Source organism: Eptatretus burgeri, chromosome 4, assembly GCF_056783735.1.
Source record: "Eptatretus burgeri isolate ZD-2024b chromosome 4, Ebu_testis_v1, whole genome shotgun sequence".
Classification (NCBI taxonomy): domain Eukaryota; kingdom Metazoa; phylum Chordata; class Myxini; order Myxiniformes; family Myxinidae; genus Eptatretus; species Eptatretus burgeri.
In genome coordinates, this window is record NC_140964.1 from 104391123 (window position 1) to 104418622 (window position 27500).

Genomic DNA, 27500 nt, shown 5'->3' on the forward strand with positions numbered 1-27500 from the left:
ATGGCAAAGGTGATCAGGCAAACACAGCCCGCCGAAGAAGGCCGCTGCAGGCAAACACAGCCGGCAGATGAACTGGCCGGTACAGGCCTTGAAGCACAGCAGCTGCAGACAATCCGACCGGCACAGGCCTTGCAGCACAGCAGCTGCAGACGATCCAGCCGGCACAGGCCTTGCAGCAAAACAACAGCTGCCGATGAAGTTGGCCGGCCTCTGCCTTGCAGCAACGCAGCCAGCAGATGAAGCTGGCCAGCCTTTGCCGTTCAGTGGAGGTTGGTGGAGGGAGTGCGGTGGTGCTGGCTACTCGGAAGGCGGGCTCGGACCTACCCTACGGTCTCCCTCCCAATCTATCGCCTTTGCCTGTCACTGTCTATACCCACTCCCTTAATTTGTCGAATCCCAATTTAGCCCCAACTTATTTTTTTATTTTTACTTCCCCACTATAAATCGTCCCCTAACCCCCTGTACTGTCCTTGTTCGGCTAACCTATCCTGTCACCTAGCCTACTCCCAACCCCTACGTTCCCTTCCCGGAGGGGAATAAGGGAGAGCTAGCGTCCTGTGTCGAGGCCCAATGAAGCCTCAGGATGGCCTCCCCAGAGTTCAGCGATCTATAACACAAAGTGGGTCCAGCGGCCCACAACGAGAGCGAGGGGATGGATGGTGCGGAGGGGTACATCTCCTAATCTACCCTAACCATTTAACTGTTAAACTACCCCGGGGCTTTCAACAAGCGCCTCTCGCTTAAACTATTGGTTCTAACAACCCAGATTCCCTTCGCCTGTGTTGGTGTCCTCACAATTTCGGGCCTCGCCCCCCAATTTTCTCTCCGTGCCCTCACACGGTCTCATGGCTGGGACCCGTGGCTCCCTTTGGCAGGCACGACCCTCTGCCGAATCTCCAGCTATGGCACCCCCGGGCACTACACTGCCTCCGAGTCTACCAGCTCCCTAACACCGGGGAGTGCCCCCCATGGCACCTCCCCTGAAACGCACACGTGGCAGGCTGGCTTCCCGGGCCCCTATCCGAGGGTCACCCGTGCCCACAACACTGCCCACGCGGCTAATGGCGCCCCGGGCCCCCGCACCAAGCAGGCGCACCCGTGCCCACTACGCTATCCCGGCCCCCCATGGGCCCTTGGCCTACTACGGCCGACTAGCCTGGTGCCCGGGGTACCCACTCAGCGATACTCACCTTTCGCCACCACGCTCCCAGCCTGTCAACAGGGCTCCTGCACCCCTCCAAACGGGTTTCGAGCCGACTTCCCCACCAACAACAAAACGACTTCCATATTTGTTAATTTGACTAACCCACTAACTCAGTCTACACTGACCCCGGGGTCCCTTGGGCAGGAGTCACTCCTCCCCCCAATCACTCATCGCACCATGCAGTCCCCATTCGCTCCACTCACACAGACCCACTGGCCTCACTCACTCATCATGTACTCACCTCACAACTCACCAACTCTTCAACACACACACCGCTGAACTCTGCCATCCTCCTAACTACCTCCCCTAACTAACTCGTGCTCCCACGTCACCCCTTAAACTATAGCACGTTCCATTTAACCTACGTAGCTAAGCTACGTCCCCGCTACACACTCACAAGTCTGTCCATGTCCTCAGATGTCCCAAAAATCACTTTCCCAACCTAAATCTCAACTAAAATCCCTCTACCTAATCCATTCCACGGACTCCATGAGGACTTACCCCTGCCCCATGAAGTCGGTCTAACTAAGCTAACCCTTCCCCCTAACTAGTTTCCATCCTGTGCCTAGGCCAAGGGGATCATCCACCCCTTGCCCAGGAATCCTGTGCACCCGAAAGTGAGGCTTGCTTTTTTTTTTTTTTTTTTAATTGTGCAGCACCAGCGCGGCAACTCGCAGCTCGCGCACTTTGCACCTGCCCGTGACGTCATGCAGCTGCACGTGTACGTCGTCCCTCCTTGGACGGTACCATCCGGCAGGGATACCCCTCCTGCCGGATTCCAACCCCGCGTGCAGCCATGACGTCACCGTGCGCATAAAAAAAAACACAAGCCCCACGTCTCGAGGGGTTCCCCACGCGAACACATGTGCTTTGCCCGTTGGAGCTTAACACACACGATCGCATGGAGAACCCGTCCGGTCCAAATCCATAATCCTGCCTAAACTTTGTCCGTCCGCGGGATCGGCAAATCCACCGCGTGCGTTTCCGGACCGGGACTTCACTCTCGCAAGCGAGCACGTGGGGGCCTCGTGCGTTGCACAGCACGGACCTCGTGCTCACTGCTGGGTGAACCCGGCACGGTCCCCGAAACAACTGCAGCCGCTACTCGGCTTTCTTTCCTCACATGTCGCCGTCGTCGCCATTCGACACACGCACTCCTGCGTGTTACGACGCTAACACACCTCACCATTAAACTCACACCGGGAGACGCGGCTGCATGTTCACACATGCCGACCGACATCTCCCTTACATACCGCTCTCTCACACACACGGTCTCCCTTGCACTCGGCCGTTCACTCACGCATGCTACCTCCCTCGCACACGTGGCTCCACGCACTCGCGGCCTTTCACTCACTCGTGCCATACTACTCACACAAACCATACTACTCACACACGCGGGGGCACTCAACCACGGTGCCTCATCCACACACCGTCCCTCACTCACACACGCGGGGGCACTCACCCGCGGTGCCTCACTCATACACCGTGCCTCACTCACACACGCGGGGGCACTCAACCGCGGTGTTTCATCCATACTGGACGTTTCACTCACACACACGGCCTCTTCCACTTGCGGTGCCCCTTTTACACACGGCGTGCTGGGAAGCACGTACTCCGGCACAATCGCCACCACACCACTCACACACGGGGTCGGTTCCACACACGGGGACGCACTCACACCTTGCACCACACACACAGGGACAACCACACTGGGGATTCGTGTCCCCACAAGGGTCTCCGGGGCCTCTATACCCCCCAAGCTCTCCGTGCACCTGTCCACAGCACTCCTCCCCTCGACCTCGCAAAGCACGACCGAACCCACCTGGTCGTGACTCGCCTCAAGGGGGCATACTCCCTCCCCTCGTTCCTGGAGGAGGCCATCCAGCTGCTCGCACTGGGTCCCCACCCAGTCCACCAGCTCACCCCCATTGTCCTCCACTACCTCCGTGTGTGTGTGTGCGTCACTTACCCCGTCTTCATCGTGCAGTCTTCCCTCTATCGTTCCCATCTCCCGTGTCTCTGCCAACTCAGTCACCTCTTCACCCTTTACCTCCCTTGTCTCAACTATTATTTCCGTCTCTTCCCTTGTTATCTCCCTCGTGCACGTCTCCGTCACCCCAATTAGTTTGTCCCTCTCGGTTACCATCACTTTTTCCGTCACGACCCTCGCCCAACACGTCCCCCGAATTATTTTTTCACCCGCCTCCACCGCGGGCCCGACAGCCGTTGCGCTCCCATTCAGCTCGTTCGCTCCCACACATGGAGTCGCCATTTTAAGCTCCCTGGTCACTGCCTTCATGCCCGCCTGCAGGCTTCGGCCCATGTTCCGCGTCTCACCCCGCAGCTTTTTCATTTCTTCCTTCATGTTTGTTTCCATTCCTTTCATTTCGTTTTTCATTTCATTTGTGTTTGTATCCATCTTAGTTTTCATTTCGTGCATGTCCCCACTGATTCCTGCCAGCATGGCGCATAGCCGGGCCATGTCGGGTGCGCTTGGGTGAGCCGTTTCGGCAAGGATCGGGGGGTTTTGGTGGAGAGGGGGAGGGGAGGTGTCATACACCGCGGCCGCCGCCGCACCTATTTCGGGCTCTGGGTTCAGTTGGGCGAGTTCGTGTTCCTGCACAACCAACATTTCCTGCACGGGGATTTCATCCTGGACCATGGATTCTACACTACTACACATATACATTTCTAATACCCCCGGCTCCCGCTCGCCTTGAGACGCCATCTTATTTCTCGTAAAGGGTTAATTTAGCTCGCTCGTAATTTGGAGGGAATCGGGGGTCGCTCCTCTCACCCCTGGACCGATTCCCGTGAATTTAGCTGGAGACAGGAGAGCCCGTTTTCCCGTTCTCCGATACCAGTGCCGCGAGGAGGGCGATGAGTTTATATCGCACGACCTGACACCAGTGTTGCGGATTCGCGCCCGCCGGCGTGCGAACGGCCACGTAACTCGAATCGCGGCACGTCGCCCACCGGACGGACAATCCCGTCGTGACCCTCTCGGACTAATGCCGGGAACTAGTCACGGGTGGGCCTTTCGGCCTCACCACGATCGTGCCAATCGGCCCCCCGCGTGGGATAGGGTTGCTCGCCAAATTCGACCTACCTAAGTACCCACACGGAGGGTAGACCGGGCGACCGCACCTCGCCGCAGGTCAACTTCGGACACGGGCCACTTTAAGCGACCCGTTCCGTACTATCGGGATAACCGAGCGGTGTTATCGTCAACCTAGACGGTTCGATTAATTATCGGGCGTTTTAGCCCACGACCAACCCTTTACGTGAAGTAAGATGGAGATTCAATTAGAGAAAAAGACGAAGCGAAACGGGAAAACAGTTCAACATGAAGCACATTTATTTCGCGATGAGCGGAAAGCACACATATACAATTACACCAAAAGCAAATGTAAAAGAAGAAGAAACACAATAATACACAAAAAGCAAATGCAACAGTGCAGATCTAACCGACTACCGAGCACACGGCAACACTTATACAGTTTTACTTCACAGACGGCGCCGACAACACATACACTCAAAGCAAAAGAAAAGGACCACCCTCAAGGATGAGGAGGGTAGGCGGGCCTGGGGCCGAGACCGCGTCGGGCCTACCCGTCTGGTGATGAGCCGCAAAATGGCGCTGGCGCCCCGACTCCACAGGCCTCGCTGGGACTGCCTGGTATGGGGAGGGAACGGGGCCCCCTTCTCGCACTATCTCAGCGCGGGGGGAAACAGGAGGGGGTTGTTGATGCTCGGGGGAAGGAGGATATCTCCCTGTCTCGGGTCCCGCGACGAGCGTCTCCACCACGACCTCGGTCGCGCCGCCGGCCTCTCCCTCCGCAGCTCCCCGACTCCGACATGAGCACCCCCTTGACCGCCTTCGCCGCCGCCACCTCTCCACAGCTCCGTCCAACCGCCCTCTCCGACTCCTCTCTTGACTCGTCCCAACTCTTCACTGGCTCCGAACTCTTAACTTCCTTGACTGACGAATGCGGCCCCTTATATGCCCCGTGGCCTCGCTCCTTCACCTTCGACCCTTTACCTCCGACCCTTCACCTCTAACTGGCTCCCCATTGGACCGAGGAAAAGTGGGCGTGAATGCTTTTTGATCCATGAATTTGCATATAGCGACCACACTCCAACGCACCTGGAGGCGGGGCCAAATCGCCCCACGCTCGCCGATAGGACGGAACAGAAGTGGGCGTGAGTCGTTTTTGATCCGTTTTCTTCGGAAAGGCTGTGATGTTTCTGCACACGCTGCTCGGTGCGCGCCCTGCACGAGTCCAGGATCGGCGCCCACAAGCGGCGCGGAAATGGCGGTGATGCGATGGTTGCGAGGGCGAGTTGTGACGGTAAAGGTCGTGGCTGTTGGCGTTGTTGTTGTTGTTGTGAAGCGGCGTTGCGGCTGGTGGTTGTTGTGTGATGGCTGTTGAGACGTGGTTGGTGGTGGTAGTAATGGCGGCTGGTCCAAAATAAAGATAGTAAAAGAAAAACGGCTATCTAAAAGGGTCGCAGCCCGCATGAATGACATTTATTCCCTCTAAACAACGGGTTTGGGCCTAACTACACATATACTTACAGAGATATCTCACCTAAGGGACCTGAATGGTGGTTTGCGAATTTCGTCAACCACAACAATATATATATATATATATATATATATATATATATATATATATATATATATATATATATATATATATATATATATATATATATATATATTCCACCGCATGTGCTGCAGCCTTCACTCAATTTTCATCTCCTCCTCCCCCCCCACCCCTTCCCCCTCCTTCAATGTGGTCCACCAATATTCATTTCTAATATCACTGATCTCTCTATGGGTTTCTGAGGTAGCTCCAGAAATTGTATGTCTAATGGCAACATTCATCTCACAGGATGTTTATGATTCCTCTGTCTCTCATTGGCTGTTCTCTTTTTTTTGACGAGTCCCACAACTGTTCTGGAAGTGTTGTTGCTGTCTGTGAAGAACTCCATTCCTCATTGTCCACTGACCTTACTAACTCCTAGTCATCTGGAAAATACCTTTGGCATTGTATACCTCTCCACAATTTCCGAAGGTCTGTTTGTATGGTGTACTGTCCACCCAATGATGATGACAAACATGGACGTCCATCCATCCCAACGCAAAGGCCCGTGGAGAGAGCAGTATTCCATTGAATTTAAGATAAATGCCTTGTAGGATTAGAGTAGTTCTGATTTTTCAAGGAATGACTTGAAGTGACAGAGGATACCCAGTCTGCAGCTGGATTTGGAAGCCAACTTTGCTACATGATCAGCCCAGGAGAGGTGACTGTTGTTAATGATGCCAATAAATTCAAGGCACTGATTGATTCTCTCCCAGTGGCTGATCACAGACATTTTGTTCGTTGACACTTCACTTAATTAGGTGTACAAATGACCGAATGTTCCATTTTGATAGTAGCGGTAAATATGGGACTTTCAAAATAATGCAATCGTCCCACAATGCATCTGCGCACATGTGCAGAACCCCTTAACAACAATGGTGATTGGGGCATAATATGTCGTGCATACGAGGTAAGGATTGATATGTAAGCCCATACGTATCACATGTATTGTTTGAATTAGTCTGAGATCTTTTTCACCACCGTGATTTATCATTGATTTTGTCGCTAGTGTGGCTCATCAAGCTCGTATACACATCGGATGCATTGTGCAAATTGCACTAGACAGTTAGAATTCCAGTGCAGGCCCCATGGATGGAGTGATTATTAAATGCAGCTTAGAACTGCTGAAAGAAAATAAAATAGCAGAAAATAACCTTCACAAGCCCTTAAGTAAGTGATCAGTTTGTGTAATTTAAAAAAAAAAACAAATCTTGGCATGATCCCCTCCCACCTCTCCTCTTCCACCCCCCCAACCCTCCCCCCAAAAAATCAGCAGTACAATATTATTAATTATAGCCAAGAGAGTTGCCACATACAATGATAAAAAGAATACGAGTGATTTTCCAACATCTAACCCTCTGAAGATTTGTGGGCTGCTCCAAGTCAACTTTTTCTGCAGTGCCTGGAAAGTCATGGAAATACAACGATCCCTCCCCCATCACCCTCGGCATAGCATGAGTGATCCACCATTCGCATGATTGACTCACCTGGCAGCGATGCATTGTGAAAGTTCCCTAGTTCAGCAAGGTCACCAGATATTTGCACTATGTCTTTGCTGGCTTGGAGTTCATTTGGAGTATGTTTGACTTGCGATGATTTTATAATCTATGACACTGCAATCATTCCACAGAAATAGTTCATGATCTCGGTGCTTCCAAGACGGAGTTTTCTTCCCACTTCCATCTGTGTCTCGTGCAACAAAGTGACGGGTGCACACCCTCGAGTTCTGTGTAGGCCGCCGTCGCCCTCTCCTTATACATTGCAGCCATTCGTTGGTATTCACAGAAAATGGTAGGAATTTGACACCTCTCATCCATTGGGTATTTCTCAATATTTCCCACATTTTCATGAGTCCGATTTACATACAGGAACACAACAATTATGGTTAACTGTTGTAGAATTGCCCTCAGTTTGACTCTCGTTTTAATGCTACAAATTGTGCTGAAAAGACAATTTGATTTTGCCCTAACAAGGGCAGGTTCAACGTGCCCTTTTCACTGGCTGAGTAAATGAAAGCAAGTGCACGGCGCATGTGCGAAAGGAATCAATGGGTATTCCTGAGACATTTCTAAAGTCCCATATTCTCTCTATCTCTTTAGCATTCACCCTTTTTGACTTGTTCGTTGATTCACTCTCCTCTACTATGTTGCTCTACATAGGTTTACAACAGTTTTTTTGACTAGTATAGGGGGTTGGGGGTTCTGAAGAGTGATGTGGAGCAATGAGATTGGCTTGACAAAAGGAGGAATAAATGGGAGGAGTGTATATTTTGAAGAATGGTTGCACTGTGTATTTATTTTTGTTTTTTTAATTGAAAATTGACATTACAGCTTTATACCATCAAAATGACCCATCATGCTCATGAAAATTAGTGTTCCATCTCTACTATTCATTTTATACGCCCGATAAATATATCGGGGCGTATTATGTGATCCCGGTCGTCCGTCCGTCCGTCCGTCTGTCTGTCTGTCTGTCTGTCTGTCTGTCTGTCTGTCCGTCCATCTGTTCCTGTCCGCACTCTAACTCCCAAAGTTTTCAACGTTCACGTTTCATATTTGGTACACAGGTACAGACTGTGGAGACGGTGTGTCGCGACATACATTCCTCATCTAAAGTGGTTGCCATGGCAACCAGGATGCTGTTTTCCATCCGTTCCTGTCCGCACTCTAACTCCCAAAGTTTTCAACTTTCACATTTCATATTTGGTACATAGGTACAGACGGTGGAGACGGTGTGTCGCGACATACGTTCGTCATCTAAAGTGGTTGCCATGGCAACCAGGATGCTGTTTTCCATGTAGTAGCACAATTCTGTATATGTCTTCTGGTTTGGGTGTATATTGTGCTCACTTGCGCTCTTGTTAACTGATATAACACACATCTTCACCAGGTACACTGACTCACTTGGAACATATCTTTCAACCCTGACAAATCTTACTATGTCTCTCTGAAAGGACTGTCCGGAAAACTCCCCCATATACTTTCTCAACATTCCTCTTGAAGACGTCCTTTTATTCAAGCTTCTGGGTCTCACTATCTGCCATGATCTTTCCTGGGAAAGCCACATTTCCAAGCTGGCCTCCAAAGGCAGTCGCTGATTGGGCATCCTCCATCATGCAAAGTCCTTCTTTGGCACACTTGAGCTCCTGACCACAAACAAAGCTTTCAACCGCAGCCTGATAGAGTACTGCTTTCCCCTCTGGGCTCATGCTCCCGCCACACAACTATCTCGGCTTCACACTGTGGAAATCAAGGCTTTTAGGATCATTGGTATATCCCGCGATTAAGCAGTCTTTGAATCTCTCACCGCAGGCAGGTCGGTGGTATTTGTCTTCTACCGTCTCCTCTCTGGCCTCACCCCCCCCCCTTGTTCTGTCTGTGCTTTGTCCCCATAATATATCTGCAGGGCACTTAAGGTCCGCCAGCAACCCCCATCTGGTGAAACTGCCAAAATAAATAATCACTGCTCACCTTCATTCTTTCATTCCTCTTTAACTCCCACCTCTGGAACAAATTTCCCACACTCTCTTCAATCCCACTCTTTCCTCCCCATCTTCAAAACAACAGTTCACTACCATCTCTTATCTTCCCCCATTCAAAACCAAGATCTTTTCTACCCTAGTTAATCCATCCCAAACCCACCTTCTTCAAATTTGCTGTTTTCCTTCCTGAAAGTCACTGTAGTGTCCATTTTGATTACCACGTGAATTGCGCCCCATCACCCTCTCCCTTCCACAAATCTAATGTCTCTGTTCCCTACTGTTGTTGTGCTTCCCTCTCCCACTCCTCGTCTCCTCTTTCCTTTGTTATATGTTCTATGTGTTAACTCTTATACGAGCCTCGACAATGTATACAAAAAAAGGTGTACGACTGCTGATCATGTCATTTCCTCAGCAAACGAATGCCTTCATGTAATGTTTGGGAAAGTATCAAGTATGATGAACAAATGAATCAGTAAATCGTTATGACTGATATCCAATCGTGTGAGAAGCATCCACCATTGTAGACAATCATGGACTCGACATGACATCATCTGCAAAAATACCAAAAAAAATTGCTAAGGTTGTATTTGCTGATAATTGCCACCTTTGATAATTGCCGATATAACCTCAGCAGATTTGCTGATAATTGCCGATATAACCTCAGCAGATTATATCGAAGGATGCAAAGTGAAAAACAAAATCAGTGATAACATCGAGTAGTTCTTTCATTTTGAAACTTCAACAATATTTCATTTAAACCTCCCTTTCCATCATGCAGGAAACGCATAGAATGCTAACATTTTATGATTACCTCCCCAACCAAAGGTGGACAAGGTTTTCACCCGTTTGTCTGTGAACACAATATCACAAAAAGTTATGGATGGATTCGGTTAAATCCTGGTGGACAGGTTGGTTGTGTGACATGGACGAATTGATTCGATTTTGGTGAATATCTGAATACGAGAAGTTTTTTATGCTATAAAGTGATTATTCACCATTGATAGATGGGGCAAAAACGATGTGTTGCACGATATATTTTTTTGTATACATTGTCGAGCTCATATAAGAGCTAACACACACAACAAATCACAAGGGGGGCAGGGTACAAGAGGGTGGGAGAGCGAAGCACAAAAGACTAGGGAACAGAGATATTAGGAGATCTGTGGGAAGGAGAGGGATGGGGCGGGGTACACGGAGTAAACAAGATGGACACTACAGGGGCTTTCAGTAAGGAAAGCAGGGCATTTGAAGGGGTTTGGTTTGGGGTTGATTAACATGGGTAGGAAAGATTGTAGTTTTGGATGGGGGAAGATAAGAGATGGTGGTGAACAGCTGCTTTGAAGACCTGAAAGGAGGAGTGGGATTGAAGAGAGTGTGGAAGTTTGTTCCAGAGGTGGGAAAAAGAGAATGAAAGAGCTAAGGTGAGCAGTAATTATTGTTTTTTGGCAGTTGCTGGCAAATCTTGAGTGCCCTGCAGAAATATGGGGGGTGGGGGGGAGGGGGACAGAGCACAGACAGAGCAGGGGGGTGAGGCAGGAGAGGAGACGGTAGAAGATAGAAACATCACTGTCTTGCCTGCGGTGAGAGAGTGAGGGACCCAAAGACTTTGGTTCATCATAGGAGATACCAATGATCCAAAAAGCCTTGGTTTTCACAGCATGAAGCCAAGAAAGGTGTGAGGTGGGAGCACCAGCCAAGAGGGGAGATCAGTACTCCATCAAGTTGTGGATGAAAGCTTTGCATGTGGTCAGGAGCTCAGGTGTGACAAGGAAGGACTTTGCATGATGGTGGATGCCCAGTTGGCGACTGGCTTTGGAGCTTGGAAACGTGGCTTTCCCAGGAAAGATCATGGCAGATAGTCAGATCCAAAAGCTTGAATGAAAGGACTTCTTCAAGAGGATTGTTGAGAAAGTATATGGAAGGGTTTTGGACCAGCTTGTGATTTTATCCAGATCTGCTGAGAGTGAAGAAGCTGCTGCTTACTGATATGAGGAATGACAGATGGTTCAGCAGAGGGTGGAGTTCGCAGAAAAGAGATAAAGAGGATTTTCCAGAAAGTCGGAGAGATCATTGATGAAAACCAGAAAAAGCACATGGCCTAGAACACTGCCTTGAGGAACTCCAGCCTGGACAGAAAGAGGATATGAGAGAATTCTATAAAGGGCCACGCGTTGACTGCGACAAGAGAGAAATTCTGCAAGCCATGAGTGGAGATTGCCTTGGATACTATAGGAAGAGAGTTTGGTGAACAGGGCAGGGTGCCAGACTGTATGGAAAGCTCACGATATATCTTGGGAGTGGCTCTGATTTCATGTCCAGCATTGAGGATCTCCATCCATTGTTGGGAAAGCAGAAGCAGCATGTCCAGGGCAGAGTGGCCTGGTCTGACTCCAAATTGATAATCAGAAATCAAGCCATTTGAGAAGAGGAAGGATTTAATGTCAGAAGCGATGATGGATTATATGACCTTGCTGATGATTGGTAGAAGGCTGATTGGTCTGTAGTTGCAGAGCAGTAATGTTTGCCGACTTCCAAGCACATGTTAGATTTCAAAAAGTTGTGGACTGATTATGACAAAACTTGGTGGATGAGTTGGGTAGGTGACAAGAACAAGCCGATTCAATTTCGATTAAGGTCCAAATGCAGATCCGGCCAATCAGTGGATACAAAACATAACTGTTCTCCGTTCAGTCTGGCGGAGGTATGTGTTCCACCGAGTGTCATTTTAGTCTTCTGCATGTTTCTTCCCTCCCCATCTTACTGTTTTTGTACACCGCTCCTTCCCAATTCCATGTCAAGGCGATGCATGACATCATCGCAGGGCACCGAAGGAAGGGAGTACTCAGTTTTTACTCCGTTTTCTTTCTTTCTTGTTTGTTTGTCCGGGCGCTATCTCAGCCATCCTTTGATCGAGGAAGCTGAAATTTGGGGACAAAAGTGAAGATGTGCATTGGCAAAACGTTATTTTATTATTTTTGATTAATAAATTAATTGCTTAATTATTATCGATTTATTAATTCTTTTTTTTCTCATGATTGCAATATCTCGGGCACCTTTTGGGCAAGGAAGCTGATATTTGGACATGACAGTGACCAAGTGATTTGGCTATAAAGGGTATTTTTGATTTATTGATTAATGAATTAATCGATTTATTATTCATTTTTCGATTCCATCCATCCATGAGGACCATATTCTGTACAGAGCGTTGGTGCTGTGAAAGCAGTCTCCTGGGTTATTGGGCACAATCCTGAACAGGTTGCCACTCGACCACAGGATATTCGAATGACTCAATCATCCCAGCAAGCTGGTACTAAATTTTGCCGACCTCGGAAGGATGACAGGATTTTTCGATTAATTACTTAATTTTCAAAAAGTTACAGATTCGGATGAAGCATTGGTGGTTTAGGTATGCTATTTGGCAATTGATGGAGAAATTAATTATTTTACGATTATTATTTATTTTAATTCTGCAATTAATCAATCAATTATTGTACACCGCTCCCTGAATTCCGACCCCATGTGCTGCAAGGTGGCATCGCCGGGTGCCGAAGGTGCCCTGGCGATGTCACGAGCTGGAGGATTATTTATTTATTTGGCATGGGAGTGGTGTCCTTTGAATGTACCACTACTTGTTTAACATAAATTTTACTTTGCAGATTTTGCAGTATTCCCTAAACCAAGTTTCCAGACATGTTTTAAAAATCCAAGAAAACAATTATTTTACCTGTGTTAATTACTTCCGCTACCAAAGGTGGATGGAGGTGATGTTTTCACCCCTGTTTGTTTGTCTGTTTGTGAACAGGATATCTCAAAAAGTTGTGGACAGATTTGTACTAAATTTGGTGGATAGCTTGGGTATGTGACAAGGAGGAAATGTTTAGATTTTGGTGAAGATCCAGATCCAGATCTGGATCCGAGAATTTTTCAAGTTTTTTTTTTTTTTTTTTTTTTTACCATTGAGAAAAAGGGCTAAAACAATATATAGCGTGATATCTCAAAAAGTTGTTGACGAATTTGGACGAAACTTAGTGGATGACTTGGTTAGGTGACAAGATCAAGCCAATTAAATTTTAGTTGAGGTCCAAATCCAGATCTGGCCTATCAGTGGGATACAAAACATAAACTAATCAGCTTGGTGGAGGTATGTGCTCAACCGAGTGCCCTTCTAGTTTATTAACTTCTGCCATTGAAGATGGATGGACGTTACTGTTTTCACCCCTTTCTGTTTGTTTGTTTGTTTGTGAACAGTATTACGGAAAAACTCCTCGACGGAATATGACGAAACTTGGTGGGGGGGTTAGGTCTGGTCCAAGGATCATGCCATTAGATTTTGGACTTGGTCCAAAATCCAATATGGCCGCTATGGCGGCCAATTTGAAAAAATATTTGAATTTTTTTTTTTTTGCATTTCTACATGTTTTAAGTGATTTCCAACCCCCCCCCCAAAAAAAAATTTGTTAGAGAAAAAGATTTTTTGCCTTTTTTTTCAACAAAATTTCGATTTTTTTTTTTTGCATTTCTACATGTTATAAGTGATTTCCAACAAAAACATGCCAAAATTATAATTGCGGCTGATTTTGGAACTTCAGGTGGATATACCCATGTAAAATCAATTTCTGTCTCAAGGAATCGAGTTATGACGAATGAATTGAGTATGTAAAAGTTAACAGTAAAAGGGAAAGTTGCAAACTATAACTCTGTGAGCACTGTTGACGTCAAATTGAATGAATAGGATATCAGGTTCACTTGAGTGACCTAGCAGTATTGGCGGCGGAGGTTTTGCACTCTACCGAGTGTTCCCCCTCTTGTTTTCTGTTTCTCAATTTCATTTTAAACCCATAAACTGTTTCTGTCCACAAGAAACGGTGGCCTTTAACATCTCAATCGACTGATCGTGTGGCTTGGATTTAGCATATACTGTATATCTTTGAGGCATATTTATTGTCTTGGTTTTATCCCTGATCCTTCAATAAATTGTCATCTTGGTGCCTTGCAGGTAAGTCATTGCATCAATCAGTGCACAGTTCTTTAGAAAGAGTGTTAAATCAGCTCTCTTCTCCACTGGCATTTATTTGTGGGCATTTTAGATTTCATAGTGCTGTCACATTGCCGCTCTGCTAGTACGGACCCGCCATGCTGAAGCGATGTGGTTCACTAATGGCTGAACTAAAGGGAATCAGGCCCAAGCAGATAAAGTGGCTTCCTACCCTTGCCTCACCCCAATTCACTCACAATGAGGTGGCCAGGCAATGTCTTTCAAAGGATATGGGGATCAAAACAGCTCCAAGGAGAGCTTATCTCTCATATAAGTAGCACGAACCAGCTTGCAGAGCGAAGGAATGTCCAGCAGGGCAAGGGAAGGAGAGATGGAGGGCAGAGAGAGGAGTAGGCCAGCAAGCTCCTGGCTCACTGCACTGGCTCCAACAGGCTTCTCACTGTTACTGGCTCTTCTCGCTCCGACTGACCACCCGCCCCGTGTGTTGCCCCTTTTTTCCCCTCACCCACGACCATGCCCACAGCGCCCGAGCATTCAGTCATTAAATACCGGCCCCACCAATTATGCAGGACGCAGTTGTCACCATTGCAAACTGCAGGAAGGTTTAAAAAATCACATATGGGATGTAAATATACCCAAAATCCCTTCTGCTATGACCCAGTTCTCACCTTTCCCGGTTCACAGAGAAGACGCGTTCAAATTATGCTTTCCTCCCTAATGCCTATGTCAACAATACCACCCCTCACAGCATACATTAAAACTGGACAACTTCACTCTAACAGGTCCTTGGTTACAGAAAATGCATTGATCTACACAGCCCATGCTCACTTAACATGCTACCTAATTTGTACCCCCTACAACATAACAGTACTTTCATTAAGTGTAAGTAGGTCTTTATGTGCCAGTATCAGGGCAATATTTTAAAATTTGTTCCCTGATATAAAGGGGGCAGTAACATCGCCAAAGACTATGCAAATCTGGAGTCAGTTAGTGCATATGTGAGCTAACTCTTGCAATTTTATATTATACTCTGACTAATATTAGTTTCCTCAATTAATTCCTTTTTCATTCCCTTAAAATATGCCATTCTGAAGTCTAACAGACTTGCCTGACTGCTCTCGTAACTTAGTTTCGGACGAATCCTTAATCCAAATGGACATTCTATCATTGACATAACATGATGTTCTAATGTATCCCTTCTGTTCTAATATTATTTTGCTTTGAAGGGATGCATCTAATATTATTTTTCTCCCTCTCACCACAGTAACTGTTTGACGTACAAGCGAATATTCTTGCCACGACCTGATCTTGGTGCTCCTCTCCTGCCCGGTCTTTTCAAAGGCACGTATGGCAGTCATGGTCTGGAGCTCGTCCTGCTAAGTTTTCATGGGGAGAGTGCACATGTCACAAAGATCACGGTAGGCTTGGCTAGCTGGATTTTGCTTTGAAGCACTTGTTTTCTCATTCATTTTAATTTCCTTTACAATTCTCATATGTTTTTCAGGGAGATCCCAATGTACCGGCGGGGCAGACAAGTTTGCAGATAGACATGTCTCAGCCACTCGTTCTTGATCATCTGGAACAACAGCAAAATCTACAGGCATTGGTGGAAATCGTCAGCCAGTGGGAGACTTGGCAAGCGAGTACTGAAAGGCAGATTTATCCAGAAGAAAATGATGATGATGATGATGAAGCAAGACAAGAGGAGGCTGAAGGATACAGCCATAGCATACCTGAAGAAGGTAGATGGTTGTGTAGGAGGCTAGCACAAGAGGCTCAGGATGGTGGTGATAAGTTGGAAGAGCAATCTGAAATATCGAGGCAAAAAGTTGCAGGAAGCTGTTGTTGGCCAATTGACAGTTTGGACAGACAATGTGAGTCTGATCCATTTCAGGCTGAAGGACAAAGCAGTAGCAGGCCCCAGCAGGTTGGAAGTATTGTTGCAGAAGAGGTTGTTCTGGAGCATGATCAATCAGGAGAAGCAGATGCTGTGCAGGAAGCAAATGAGAATGGGAGGGCATGTGAAGAGGTGATGTGTCCAAAAGTAGAACAACCAGTTGATGAAGGACAGTTGAGAAGGGAGATGAACATTCGATGGGAGAGGGAAGGACAACAGGTCGCCAGCAGGGAAGCACAAGGTTTGCTTGTTTGTGAAGAGTTCCACCTACCACCCGAGGTGTTGGGGAGGCTGACAACCCTTCCACGTATTTGCCATTCCAGGTAGTATAATTGCTTTTGTTAATCTTTTATTTATGACCATAACATTGTGAGACTTCATCAATTAATTATCAGTATAGATCTCCAGCAGTTAGTGGAGCTTTGGCTTTTTCACCTTATAATTGGTTAATATTTTGAGTCTCTCCTTCTCTTGCTCTGACTAAGGGCTGACCTCCAAACCATCGTGGCAGTAATCACACCTTTGTCAACTTTCCATTGTTAAAACCTATTATTGCTTAGAAGGTTCAGTGTAGTGCACCCAGTGCTAATATAGCACAGTAGTGAGGACAATGGACTGATATCAAAATGCTGGGTTCGATTATGGCTATTGGCAGTGGGATTATAAAAAAATTCTAACATCTACAACTCTGGATAATTTCTAGTGAATGATGATTTAGCTATCGAACAGTCAGAAAAAAACCTAGCTGTCTTAATACTGTACTAATCTTCAGAGAGGGAGGAATCTGCCTGTCCCTCCTTGTATGGTTGATATGGATATCATTTTTCACTTCCGTTGACCCCTTAATCCCCACAAAGGCAGCAGTAAAGAAAAAGCATTAAAAGTAATATTGTATTTCTTTGCTGCTGGGCACAGGTACTATGGAAAAGGCCTGATTGCAGGACATGGTTTCACAAGCCCCCAGCAGACACCAGGAATCTTTGTCCACTTTGATGACGACACCTTTGGCTTCCTTTGGTTGCAGCTGCGGACATTCAGCATATATAGTCGTGTGCACGAGTACCTGCCCCGGGGCACTGCTCCGTCCACTCGTGCATTCCTTGACATGCTTCGTGAGCTGGGCACCATACAGGCGTGATCTCATGTCTACATACGCCTCATCAACTGCACACCAAATGTACAGTTGATCAGGTGAATGATCCCTTAAAAAAATTTCCTAAGCTGGTATGAATTGGATTTCCAATGGCATAATTTCTCCAAAAAAGGTACAAACATTTTGCTTTAAAGTTTGAAAGCACTCCTTCCTTGTAGCTAAAATTTGATGTGTAAAGTTGTTTGGCACCCACATTAATATCAAGTTCAGAAGTGTGATTTTTTTTTTTTTGTTTAACATCATTTATTTCACAAGGCAAGTGAAATCATGGAAAGTTTGATCAATCCAAGCACAATTCAGATGGTAAAGTTTCTGCAGTATATTTAATAAAGTAAGCATGTTTATTGATCGGCCTCAACATTCTATGATGTTTCTCATGTAAACATCTATATAATAATACACTTGTTCATCTCCGTCCCTGTGTGTATAACATGTAGGTTGAGGCTTGGGGGGGGTGGTTGAGGACTTTTGGTTGGGGGGGGGCATTGAGGAGTTGGGGGGGGAGTGGGTAGGTGTTTGAAGGCTTGAAGTGGGAAGGGGATTGATCCCTTAGGGCTGGGAGGGGAAGGGTCAGGGCTTGGGGTTGGGGGAAGGACTTTCAGTGGAGGGAAGGGGGTGTTGAGGACTTGTCAGAATTGCATGTGTAAGTTTACTTGCAGTAAAAATATAATTGGCTACAAGTGTGTGTGTGTGTGTGTGTGCGTGCGTGCGTGCGTGCGTGCGTGCGTGCGTGCGTGCGTGCGTGCGCGCGCACATGTCTGTCACTGTGGGAGTGGGGTGGGGGGGGAGGGGGTGACACTATCACTCTATGGGTAATGTGTGAGTAGACCTGAAAAAGTTTTGGCCAATTGCCATCAAATGTTGCATATTTGCTGAAGGTACTCAGGTTCAAGTCTTAGGCATAACTCCCCCCCCCCTGCCCCTTTCCCAAGCAATTTCAACAAGTTTAATTTGAACTCTGCCATACACTTTCACCACTATATAATCATCTGCTAAACTCTGTACAGATATTACAAATATTATGTACATCAGCAATTATAAATACTACTACACGCAACAACATAACTAAACATTTCAACTAAAGAGACAAGTACTTTAGCTTAACCAAATCTCATCAGTTCGACCCACATCATTATTTCTTTATTTATACAAAGTTGAGGCTCATGGAGGAGCGAGGAGAAAGGGTAACAGAACAAAATAAACAGTGAAAAGCGAGGGAGTGGGGGTAGAGAAAAACACACCAACAGCAGGGTTGTGGGACAAAACAGGACACTTGGAGAAATAAGGAATGTGGGAAAGAATCAGGGCGAGAGGAGGACACAGAAGTGAACAAGATGAACACAAAAGCGAACTTTCAGAAGGAAGGAAAAACTGGAAATTTGGAAGGAGGGCTTGGGGTGGCAGGGAGGGGGATAACAAGGACAGAAAAAAAGATCATGGTTTTGGGTGGGAAGTGATCTGAGATGGTGGCGAACAGAATGTGGAAGTTGGTTCCACAAGCGGGGAAAAAAAGAGGAAACAAATGAGTGGAGGTGAGCAGTGATTTATTTTTACATCATGACGGGTACCTGAAGAATGCCAATTCAACAGCCTGAGGAATCAACTATGCAGACCCATATGTGGGTTGAGGTGTATAAACATTACAATGAAAGAAGTCATCATATGTCCAATGCAAGAGGAAGAACATCTCCACAACGAGCATTGATCGTCAGCATTGCCAGAGTGTTGGCTCTCGTGGGGCCTATATTCAGAATCGCAATCGGCAAGCCCTGGTCATGCGCCTCACGAACAAAGCGGTATGCAGAGTATACCTAGAAATCGCAGGGAAATGTGTCAAAGTGAAAGGTTCAAGAACACGCTGCTCGTTTATGATAAAATCAACATTTAATAAAAGTTAACGGGAATGTAAGCTCAAACATAAATAAATAAATAAAATTGTAATAACCGGATGTGGTCATTCTGCAATATTTCATTCATACCCTTGTATGAAAAAAATGCATCGTTAGGCCCTTCACTACTAAGTAGCATACTGTGTAAGCTTTTACCCAGGTGCTCCCATCTAAAGTTGTAAGGGCATATTCAAATCTGCATAGGAAGGAGCGGTAACCCCCCCCCCCCCCCATGTGCATTTGTAGAAACACCCGCTCCCTGCAGGAGCGACCAGACTGGGTCATGCTATTATCTTTATAATACAGGATTGTCAATTATTATTACCCTTGCCGAAGGATTCGGAGAGGTTATTGCATTTCGGTCCGTTTGTTTGTGTGTTTGTCTGTCTGTCCACACATAACTTTTGTGTTTTTCTCCGCAACCGGATTGAGACGAAATTTTGTTAGGGTTGTAGAATTGTTCATTCATGTAGAATGTTTGTAACTATTCATGTAGAATGTTTTAATTATAATTATGATGTCATAGGTCACACGGTATTGCAGCCATATTGGAAAAACTGAAAAACTTTGGATCTCTATCTCTGAAACTGCACCAAGGAAAAGATTGAAACTTGGCACATAGCAAGTACTCTGCATGGGGAATGTTTGATTTTTTTTTTAATGACGTCATCGGTGCCCTCGTTATGACATCATAATTGCATATGTAGAACGGCACATCTGATCAGTATGAAAAATTTTGAGGGTCATCTCAGGATAAAATGGTCCACAGAAAAAAAAATTTTGACGTCATCGGTCACATGATTCGGCAGCCATATTAATAGAGGATAAATGGGGTTTCTAAGGTATCCATGCAAATGAATGGGGAAAAGGGGGAACTCTGAATTAACCCCAGAAAAACCCAAAACTGATTTTGAACTGGAAAAACCCAAAACAAACAAAAAAAAAAATCAGGAGACTGATTCCTCCCACTCCCATACAAATGAATAGGGGAATCTCTCTGACAACCCCTAAAAAAACCTTAAACAGGAGAATGATTTTCTCCCTCTCCCATACAAACTAATGTTAAATTGAAACCGATTTTCTCCCCCTCCCATACAAGCTCATGTTAAATTGAGACTGTCTCAAGGCCCAAAAAACCCAAAATAGAGAATGATTTTCTCCCCCCCCCCCCACTCCGCCCCCTCTGACTCTCGGCCCATCAGGTCGAAATAGGATACTGATCTCTACCCCATTAAGCACATGTTCAATTGAGACTTACTGATTTCCTTTTATATTTTCATTCCACTCAAAGAGTGATCCAATGAATGGGAAAGTTTTTTTTTTTTTTTTTTAAGTGTTTTCAGTTCATGCCGTGAAAATGAGGAAGTATTCTTTGAGAGACAAGGCCTCATGGCTATATTTTAAATCGGAACACCAACAGGTTTTTAAATGATAGGTTTTATCAAAATCATTCAAAGCATTTTCATTTTCATGTAAAAATGAATCAGATTGCTTGAGAACATATCGCCCACGTCTTTCCCAAGCTGTCTCGCCCGAATCAAGTCATTTCCGATCTGGTACACGCCCTGGAAAATCCATTGTTTTGTAATATCCCATGACGTCATGACTCACGGTTTACATAAACCAAGCTGTGTGCAGAGTGCGTTGCATTTACAGAATGGATTATACAGATTTGTACGACAACCTTATGGATCATTCGTTTTCACAAGATGACAGGTGAAATTTCACAACCCAATTTATTATTTATTGTTTAAAACAGAATTAAATCACTGCACGACCAATAATTATTGTATGTCTTTTCCTAACAGGTTCTCCCCATCGTTCATTACAGCTGTGGAGAAATAATTATTTGAATATCACGAGGAATGGATACAAATGAACGACTTTCTTGAAGAGATTCGAAATTTCAGGAATGAGCTGAACGATATTATTTTTGCTTGGGAACAAGTTCTCTCATGCCCCTTCACCCCAAGTCTAAGGTGAGAAACACACACGTGCATGTGTGTATTTGTGTTTGTGTGAGTGCATGTGGGTGTGTCTTTCTCTATATATTGGGTAGTTGATCGAGTCGATTAAAAAAAAAATTTTTTTTTTTTGATCTACCCTTATTATCAGTATTTCCGTCGGTTTGTTGGGTTGTTGATAGTCGAAAAAAAATTTTTTTTGATCTACCCTTGTCAATATTTCCATCAATATGTTGTGTAGTCGATCTAGCCGAAAAAAAAAAAATTTGAAATTTGTTCTACCCTTATTATCACTTTTTCCGTCTATGTTGGGTAGTTGATCCAGTCAGAAAAAAAAATTTTCAAAAAATTTTGAAATTTGTTCTACCCTTATTATCTGTTTTTCCGTCGATATGATTGTCTGTTGGGAAGTCGATCCAGTCGGAAAAGAATTTTTTTTTTTTTTTGATATTTGTTTTACCCTTATCGGTTTTTCCGTCGATATGTTTGTCTGTCTGTCTGTCTGTCCCTCTGTTCGGTCCAGTGCTCCGTTAATACAATGGCGATTTCGATGAAACTTGGTTGGTGGGTTCATACCATGACCGAGTTGTGTGCAAATGAGAACTGTTGCTATGGACACCACCGTTGCTTAGCAACGGGACTTTGAAATTTTTGAAAAATCATAAAGAATTAATTTTTTCAAAAATCGGACCACGAGCGACTGTGTACATTCAGCCATATTGTCAAAAATTTCCAGCCAGTTCCTATGAAAACTGTCGGAGAAGATACACTTTGAATGAACCCTGGTCGAAAACAATAAAAAACAAAGTTCGTTATATCTCAGAGACTGAGTCAGATATACATGAAACTGGTATGGTAGGTTCATGGTATGTCCTAGTTATGTGTGAGAAAGACCCGTTGCTATGGTCCCCTCCATTACCTAGCAACGGCCGAAAAACCTCTAAATGTGGGGGTATTTTAACGAAAAAACAATCTGCAGCATTAACCCTTGAAGCTCGAATCATGAATTTTCTTGTGCCTAATCCTCAGGTCATTCCCCATCGAACCGGCCCATCGCGTCAGGTTCTATTGGGTAGTCGACTACCCATGTCTGCCTACCGGCTTGCATATATGTGTGTGTCTCTGTCTCTCTCTCTCTCTCTCTCTCTCTCTCTCTCTCTCTCTCTCTCTCTCTCTCTCTCTCTCTCTCTCTCTCTCTCTCTGTCTATCTCTCTGTCTATCTCTCTATCTGTCTCTCTCTGCTTGTCTCTGTCTGTCTATCCCTCTGTCTATATCTCCCTTGAGTGTTTACTCATTATTTTTTTTTTTTTTTTTTTTTTTCAGTTTAAACACCTATCTGGTTGAACCAAGCACACAAGTTAATCGTCTACAGGAATCTGACTATAAACTCAAGACATCTGAAGCAGACTGCTTGGAAATATTGTTACGGCTGTGGAAATTTGCACACCAGAAAGGTCCTTAGATCAGTTATGCCGGAAAGTTTATGTGCAGATAGATCCCCACCGTTGTTTAGAGGAATAATTCATGTTCACCGGGCTGCGACGCTTTGAGATAGCAGTTTTTCTTTTCTCTAACATTATTTTGGACCAATCATCCCCCAACAACCAAATCGCCACCACCAACATCATTCCCAAACAACTACAACTCAAAGACCACTACCTTCGCCTCTTTACCTCCACAACTCCACCCCGCAAATCGCTTCACCGCCATTCTCAAACAACGCCCACAACAACCAAATCGCCACCACCAACATCGTTCCCAAACAACCACAACAACACCACCCCGCAAACATCGCTTCACCTCCATCCCGGAGACAACGCCATATTCGCGTTGTCGAGGCGAAGCTTTGGTGAATTACACACATCGGCACGGCCGGGACGAAGCCGCGCTGGCAGGCGAAGCTTCGGTGAATTACACACATCGGCGCGGCCGGGACGCAGCCGCGCTGGCAGGCGAAGCTTCGGTGACTTACACACATCGGCTCGGCCGGGACGAAGCCGCGCTGGCAGGCGAAGCTTCGATGAATTACACACATCGGCTTTGCCAGGGTCAGGAGTCGCGTTGTCGAGCGAAGCTTTGGTGATTTCTACCACGTCCGCTTTGCCGGGGTCAGGATTCGCGCTGTCGAGCGAGTGTTTTGGTGATTTCTACCACGTCTGTTTTGCCGGTGTTGGAGGTCAAGGGTCAGGGGTCGATTCTCGCTTCCCCGGCCCTATAAAAGGGCGAGCAGAACGGAGCTCCGGGTCGGTCGGTCAGTGAGTCAGTCAGAGAGTCGGTCGGCGCCAGTCGGTGTTACGGAGCTCGAGGCAGTGTCGAGAGAAGTGTCGGAGAGTCGGCGCCAGTCGAGTTTGCTGGAGCCAAGGCGGTCCAGGGTGCTCGTTCGAGCGTCAACTCGCTAAGAGAGCATCGACATGCTGAGAGCACCAGCAATTCCCCCCATACTGAGCATCTGCGCTGAGAGAGCGCCGGCAACCCCGTCCGTTCCGTGGTGCCTGCTGTGCGGCGCGAGCCTGCGCATCCAGGTGGAGAACGCCAGAGAGAGCTCATCGGCCAAGCCGGGTGCCCGAGGACAGGCGCGGCCACGCCAGGCCGTAGGGGAGTTGACGTCGCGACCTGCCCACCATCGCGCCACGAGGGCACGGGTAAGACCCTTCGGTCTCGTGCGCCTGACCGCTCATCCAGGCTCCACGTCCTATTCGGTCCACGGACCTGTCTGCCACCCTTGTCTTTGGGGGTGGCTTTTCTTTGATTTTTTGTATAAATGCATGTGGTGGTGCCATCTAGTAAAGTAGACTTGTTTAAGTGACTGTGTGTGCGAATAAAACCCTTTATTTGGTGGTAATTCTTTTATCTGCTTGCTTTGACTGTACATACGTGCATGATTCATTGTGTTGGCTGTATATACGTGTGGTTTTGAATAAATGTGCCTGTTGAACTGTTTCCCGTTCGTTGCGTCCATTTCCCTTTAAAAAGTGCTATCTTGCATCACGGAAGAAATTGGTAGAGGGGTGTAAGCACCCGGTAAACAGAATCACATCCGTCGAGGTCGACGATAACACCGCTCGGTTATCACTGTCGCACGGAACGGACCGCTTAAGCAGTTCGTGTCCTAGGCCGACCTGCGGCGAGGTACGATCGCCCGGTCGACTACTCGCGCAGGTACTTAAAGAGGTCGAATTTGGCGAGCAACCCTATCCTGCGCGGGTGGGCAATTGGCACGATCGTGGTGAGGTTAAACCCCCACCCGTGACTGGCTCCTGGCGGTAGTTCCAGGTGGGTCACGACTGAATTGTCCGTCCGGTGGGCGACGCGGTTGCGATTGGAGTTACGCAATCGCTCGCACGCCAGGCGGGCCAGAATTCGCAACAATATCATCTATTTTTACAACTAACTGAATGTTCAATATTTTTAATGTTGATAAATTATATTTGCTTTGTTTTTAATTATTTAATGCTTAAATACAAGAAAAGAATAAAGGAGATGTAAAGGAGGGGTGGGGGGAGGTAGGTGCGCTCCCCCAACGACCCAACACCCCCTCATCCCACCCCCCTTCCCCTCCCCGTGTGTGTGGGGAAGGGTGGGGTGGGATGAGGGGGGTGGTGGGTCAAAGTTGGGGGCCGCACAGGGGGGGATGAGGGGGGCGGGTGTGGCTTGTGTGGGTGGGGTTTGTGTGGGCGGGGCTTCTGTGGGCGGGGCTTCTGTGGGTGGGGCTTGTGTGGGCGGGGCTTCTGTGGGTGGGGTTTGTGTGGGCAGGGCTTCTGTGGGTGGGGTTTGTGTGGGCGGGGCTTGTGTGGGCGTGGTTTTGTGGGTGGGGTTTATGTGGGCGGGGCTTGCGTGGATGAGGATTCTGTGGGCGGGGCTTGTGTGGATGGGTGGACGTGTGGGTGGAGCTTGTGTGGATGGGTGGACGTGCGGGTGGAGCTTGTGTGGATGGGTGGAGCAATTTTTAAATTTTAATTAACATGTTGTGTACGGTGAACTAATTAACTAATCACAAATTATGTGAATATGATGAATGTGGTTTTTGTGGGTGGAGCTTGTGTGGGTGGGGCTTTTGTGGGTGGGGATTGTGTGGGTGTGGTTTGTATGGGCGGAGTCAAAAAGAGGCGGAGTTAAAAAAGGGGGCGGAGTCAAAAAATTCAATTTATCTTTGCCTTTTGTAATTCCTGTGAATAAAATGAACCTAAAATCTCTTTGCCTTTAAATCATATACCTTATAAGTCCAAAGAACTGTATCGATCACATCAACGATTTTAAAAAGCTCATTTGTCCACCGCTTTGTATAACCTTTTTCAAAATGAGATTTCCACCTATATATTCTTACAAGATCACCAACTTTGAACTTAGGCTTTTTGACATTAATCTCTTTTACATATTCTAATTTTGTAAATGTTTCTGATGGTTTAGTATTTGTTGAGGTGTGAATCGTATCATTATACTTATCTACAATATCCTGAATAAAAGATGACCATCGTTGAGAACCGAGTTGGGTGAATTTTTTATACAGTCTCTTTTAAAGTGCGATTGAAGCGCTCAATAACAACGGCTTTTCCTTCATTAAAGGTACTGTATAATGTAATGCTGTTCTTTTTTAGAAAATTCATAAATGTCTTGTTATGGAACTCTCTACCCTCATCAGTCCACAATTTTTTAGGTTTTCTCTTACTTTTATTAAATATCTGTTGAAAGGCTAACATAAGAGTATTACCTGTTTTGTTTTTTAAATTGACAACCCAAGCATATCTACTCCTCAAATCAATAACAGTTAAAGCATACTTGTACCCCTTATCATTATTGAGTTCAATCAAATCAGCGGACCAGATATAATCAACTTCATTGGAATAAACCTTCCTTCTATGAAACTTTGTGAATATTGGTTTATGTAATTCATCAGCTAATTGTTCTTCAGTCTTAATGACATCATTAGAGCCTATAAGTTTTTTGAATTTCCAAGCCCAAGTTTCATTTTAGCACTGATCATCTTCTTCACGATGAACCTATCAACTTTTTCTCTCAAGGTTGGATTTTGTATCGGAGACAAATTATACATTTCTCTATCGGCTTCATGCTTTTCTTCCAAAGTTGTGGTATTCCCATAATCAATATCGTGCCTCATGCACACTTCATCAACCCTATTGATGGGTTTACTCCATGGTTTAGGATTGTCTGCTTCATCTAATCTTTCATCCGTTTGTTCCTGGACCACAGAAAGAATACCCTGGTAGATGTAATTCCCCTGGTATTCCAGTAGTTGTAAATTTACTTCCTGATAATAACTTTTGTATATCTCCTCCGTGTTTGTGTTTGGATATAAATTTAGTCTTTTTTGAGCCACACACCGAACATGTACCTTTTTGTATAACCCTATTATTTTTACTTTTAAAATGAGATATTTTTAGTATTAGTTTTCTTTTTACATTTGAAACAATAACTCATTTATTTATGAGAAAAATTCCTACAGAGTGCAAAAACCTTTTTAGTTTCCAACATGCACATTTTAATCTTAATTTTTAAAACATAAAGAATCCTAAGAAATGTCTTCACTCTCTCCTCCATTTATTTAAGAAAAAAAAAATGAAAAACTTCAATTAAAGTCAATCACACCAACATCATCAATAATATAATTTTTATCTCCACTTTCTCGTTTATATGTTCTCCCTGAAAACGATGTTAATAGTCTTGTCAAAAATATTTCTAATAGACTTGTTAATTCTTTGTTTTCCTCCTTGGTGTGTTGAGATTTATTTATTTTCTGTCATACCTCCAATCTTTTAAAAATCTCACTGTTTCCATATTTTCATATTTATTTACTCTCTCTCTCTCTCTCTCTCTCTCTCTTTCCTCCCTTTCCTTCTCCTCCTTCTCTCTCTTCTCTCTTTCCTCCTTCTCTCTCTTCTCTCTTTCCTCCTTCTCCCTTTCCTCCTTCTCTCTCTCTTCTCTCTTTCCTCCTTCTCTCTCTTGTCCTTTTCCTCCTTTGTCTCAGTTTCTTCAACTCCTTCCTAGTCTCTTACTATCCTTGAATCACTTATACCTCATAGAATATCATACATATATTCATCAGGATTTCTTGTTATTCCTGTATCCAAAATAATTTTTTTTTACAACAGGAAATCAATAAAATTTCTTTTGAATTTCTAAAAGAGCCTTACGTTTTCTTAACTTTATAATTTTTTCATTATTTAACATTTTAATTAAATCCAAAGTTGTTGGTTCATTAACATCAGCATAAAACCAATTTTTTTTATTGAAAATACCTTATTCTTATGT

At 45.5% G+C, this 27500-nt stretch overlaps 2 protein-coding genes and 1 long non-coding RNA gene across 5 annotated transcripts in view; 2 read left to right on the forward strand and 1 right to left on the reverse strand.

Annotated features, from left to right (window-relative positions):
• Positions 1–17728, forward strand: part of FBXO31 (F-box protein 31) — a 57271-nt gene extending 39543 nt beyond the window's left edge. The window contains exons 7-9 of the mRNA XM_085879550.1: positions 15595–15748; positions 15835–16550; positions 17143–17728. Of these exons, the coding sequence (XP_085735676.1) occupies positions 15595–15748; positions 15835–16550; positions 17143–17365 (1093 nt within the window). The 3' untranslated portion in view covers positions 17366–17728. The remainder of the gene's footprint in view (positions 1–15594; positions 15749–15834; positions 16551–17142) is intronic.
• The window catches only part of SIRT4 (sirtuin 4), a 143547-nt gene continuing 133645 nt past the window's right edge, over positions 17599–27500 (reverse strand). For both annotated transcript variants that reach the window (XM_085879556.1, XM_085879553.1), the window contains one exon: positions 17599–19191. In XM_085879556.1, the coding sequence (XP_085735682.1) occupies positions 19039–19191 (153 nt within the window). In that variant the 3' untranslated portion in view covers positions 17599–19038. The remainder of the gene's footprint in view (positions 19192–27500) is intronic.
• The window catches only part of LOC147028814 (uncharacterized), a 113886-nt gene continuing 105576 nt past the window's right edge, over positions 19191–27500 (forward strand). For both annotated transcript variants that reach the window (XR_015057721.1, XR_015057722.1), the window contains exon 1: positions 19191–21248. This is a non-coding gene — a long non-coding RNA (uncharacterized LOC147028814). The remainder of the gene's footprint in view (positions 21249–27500) is intronic.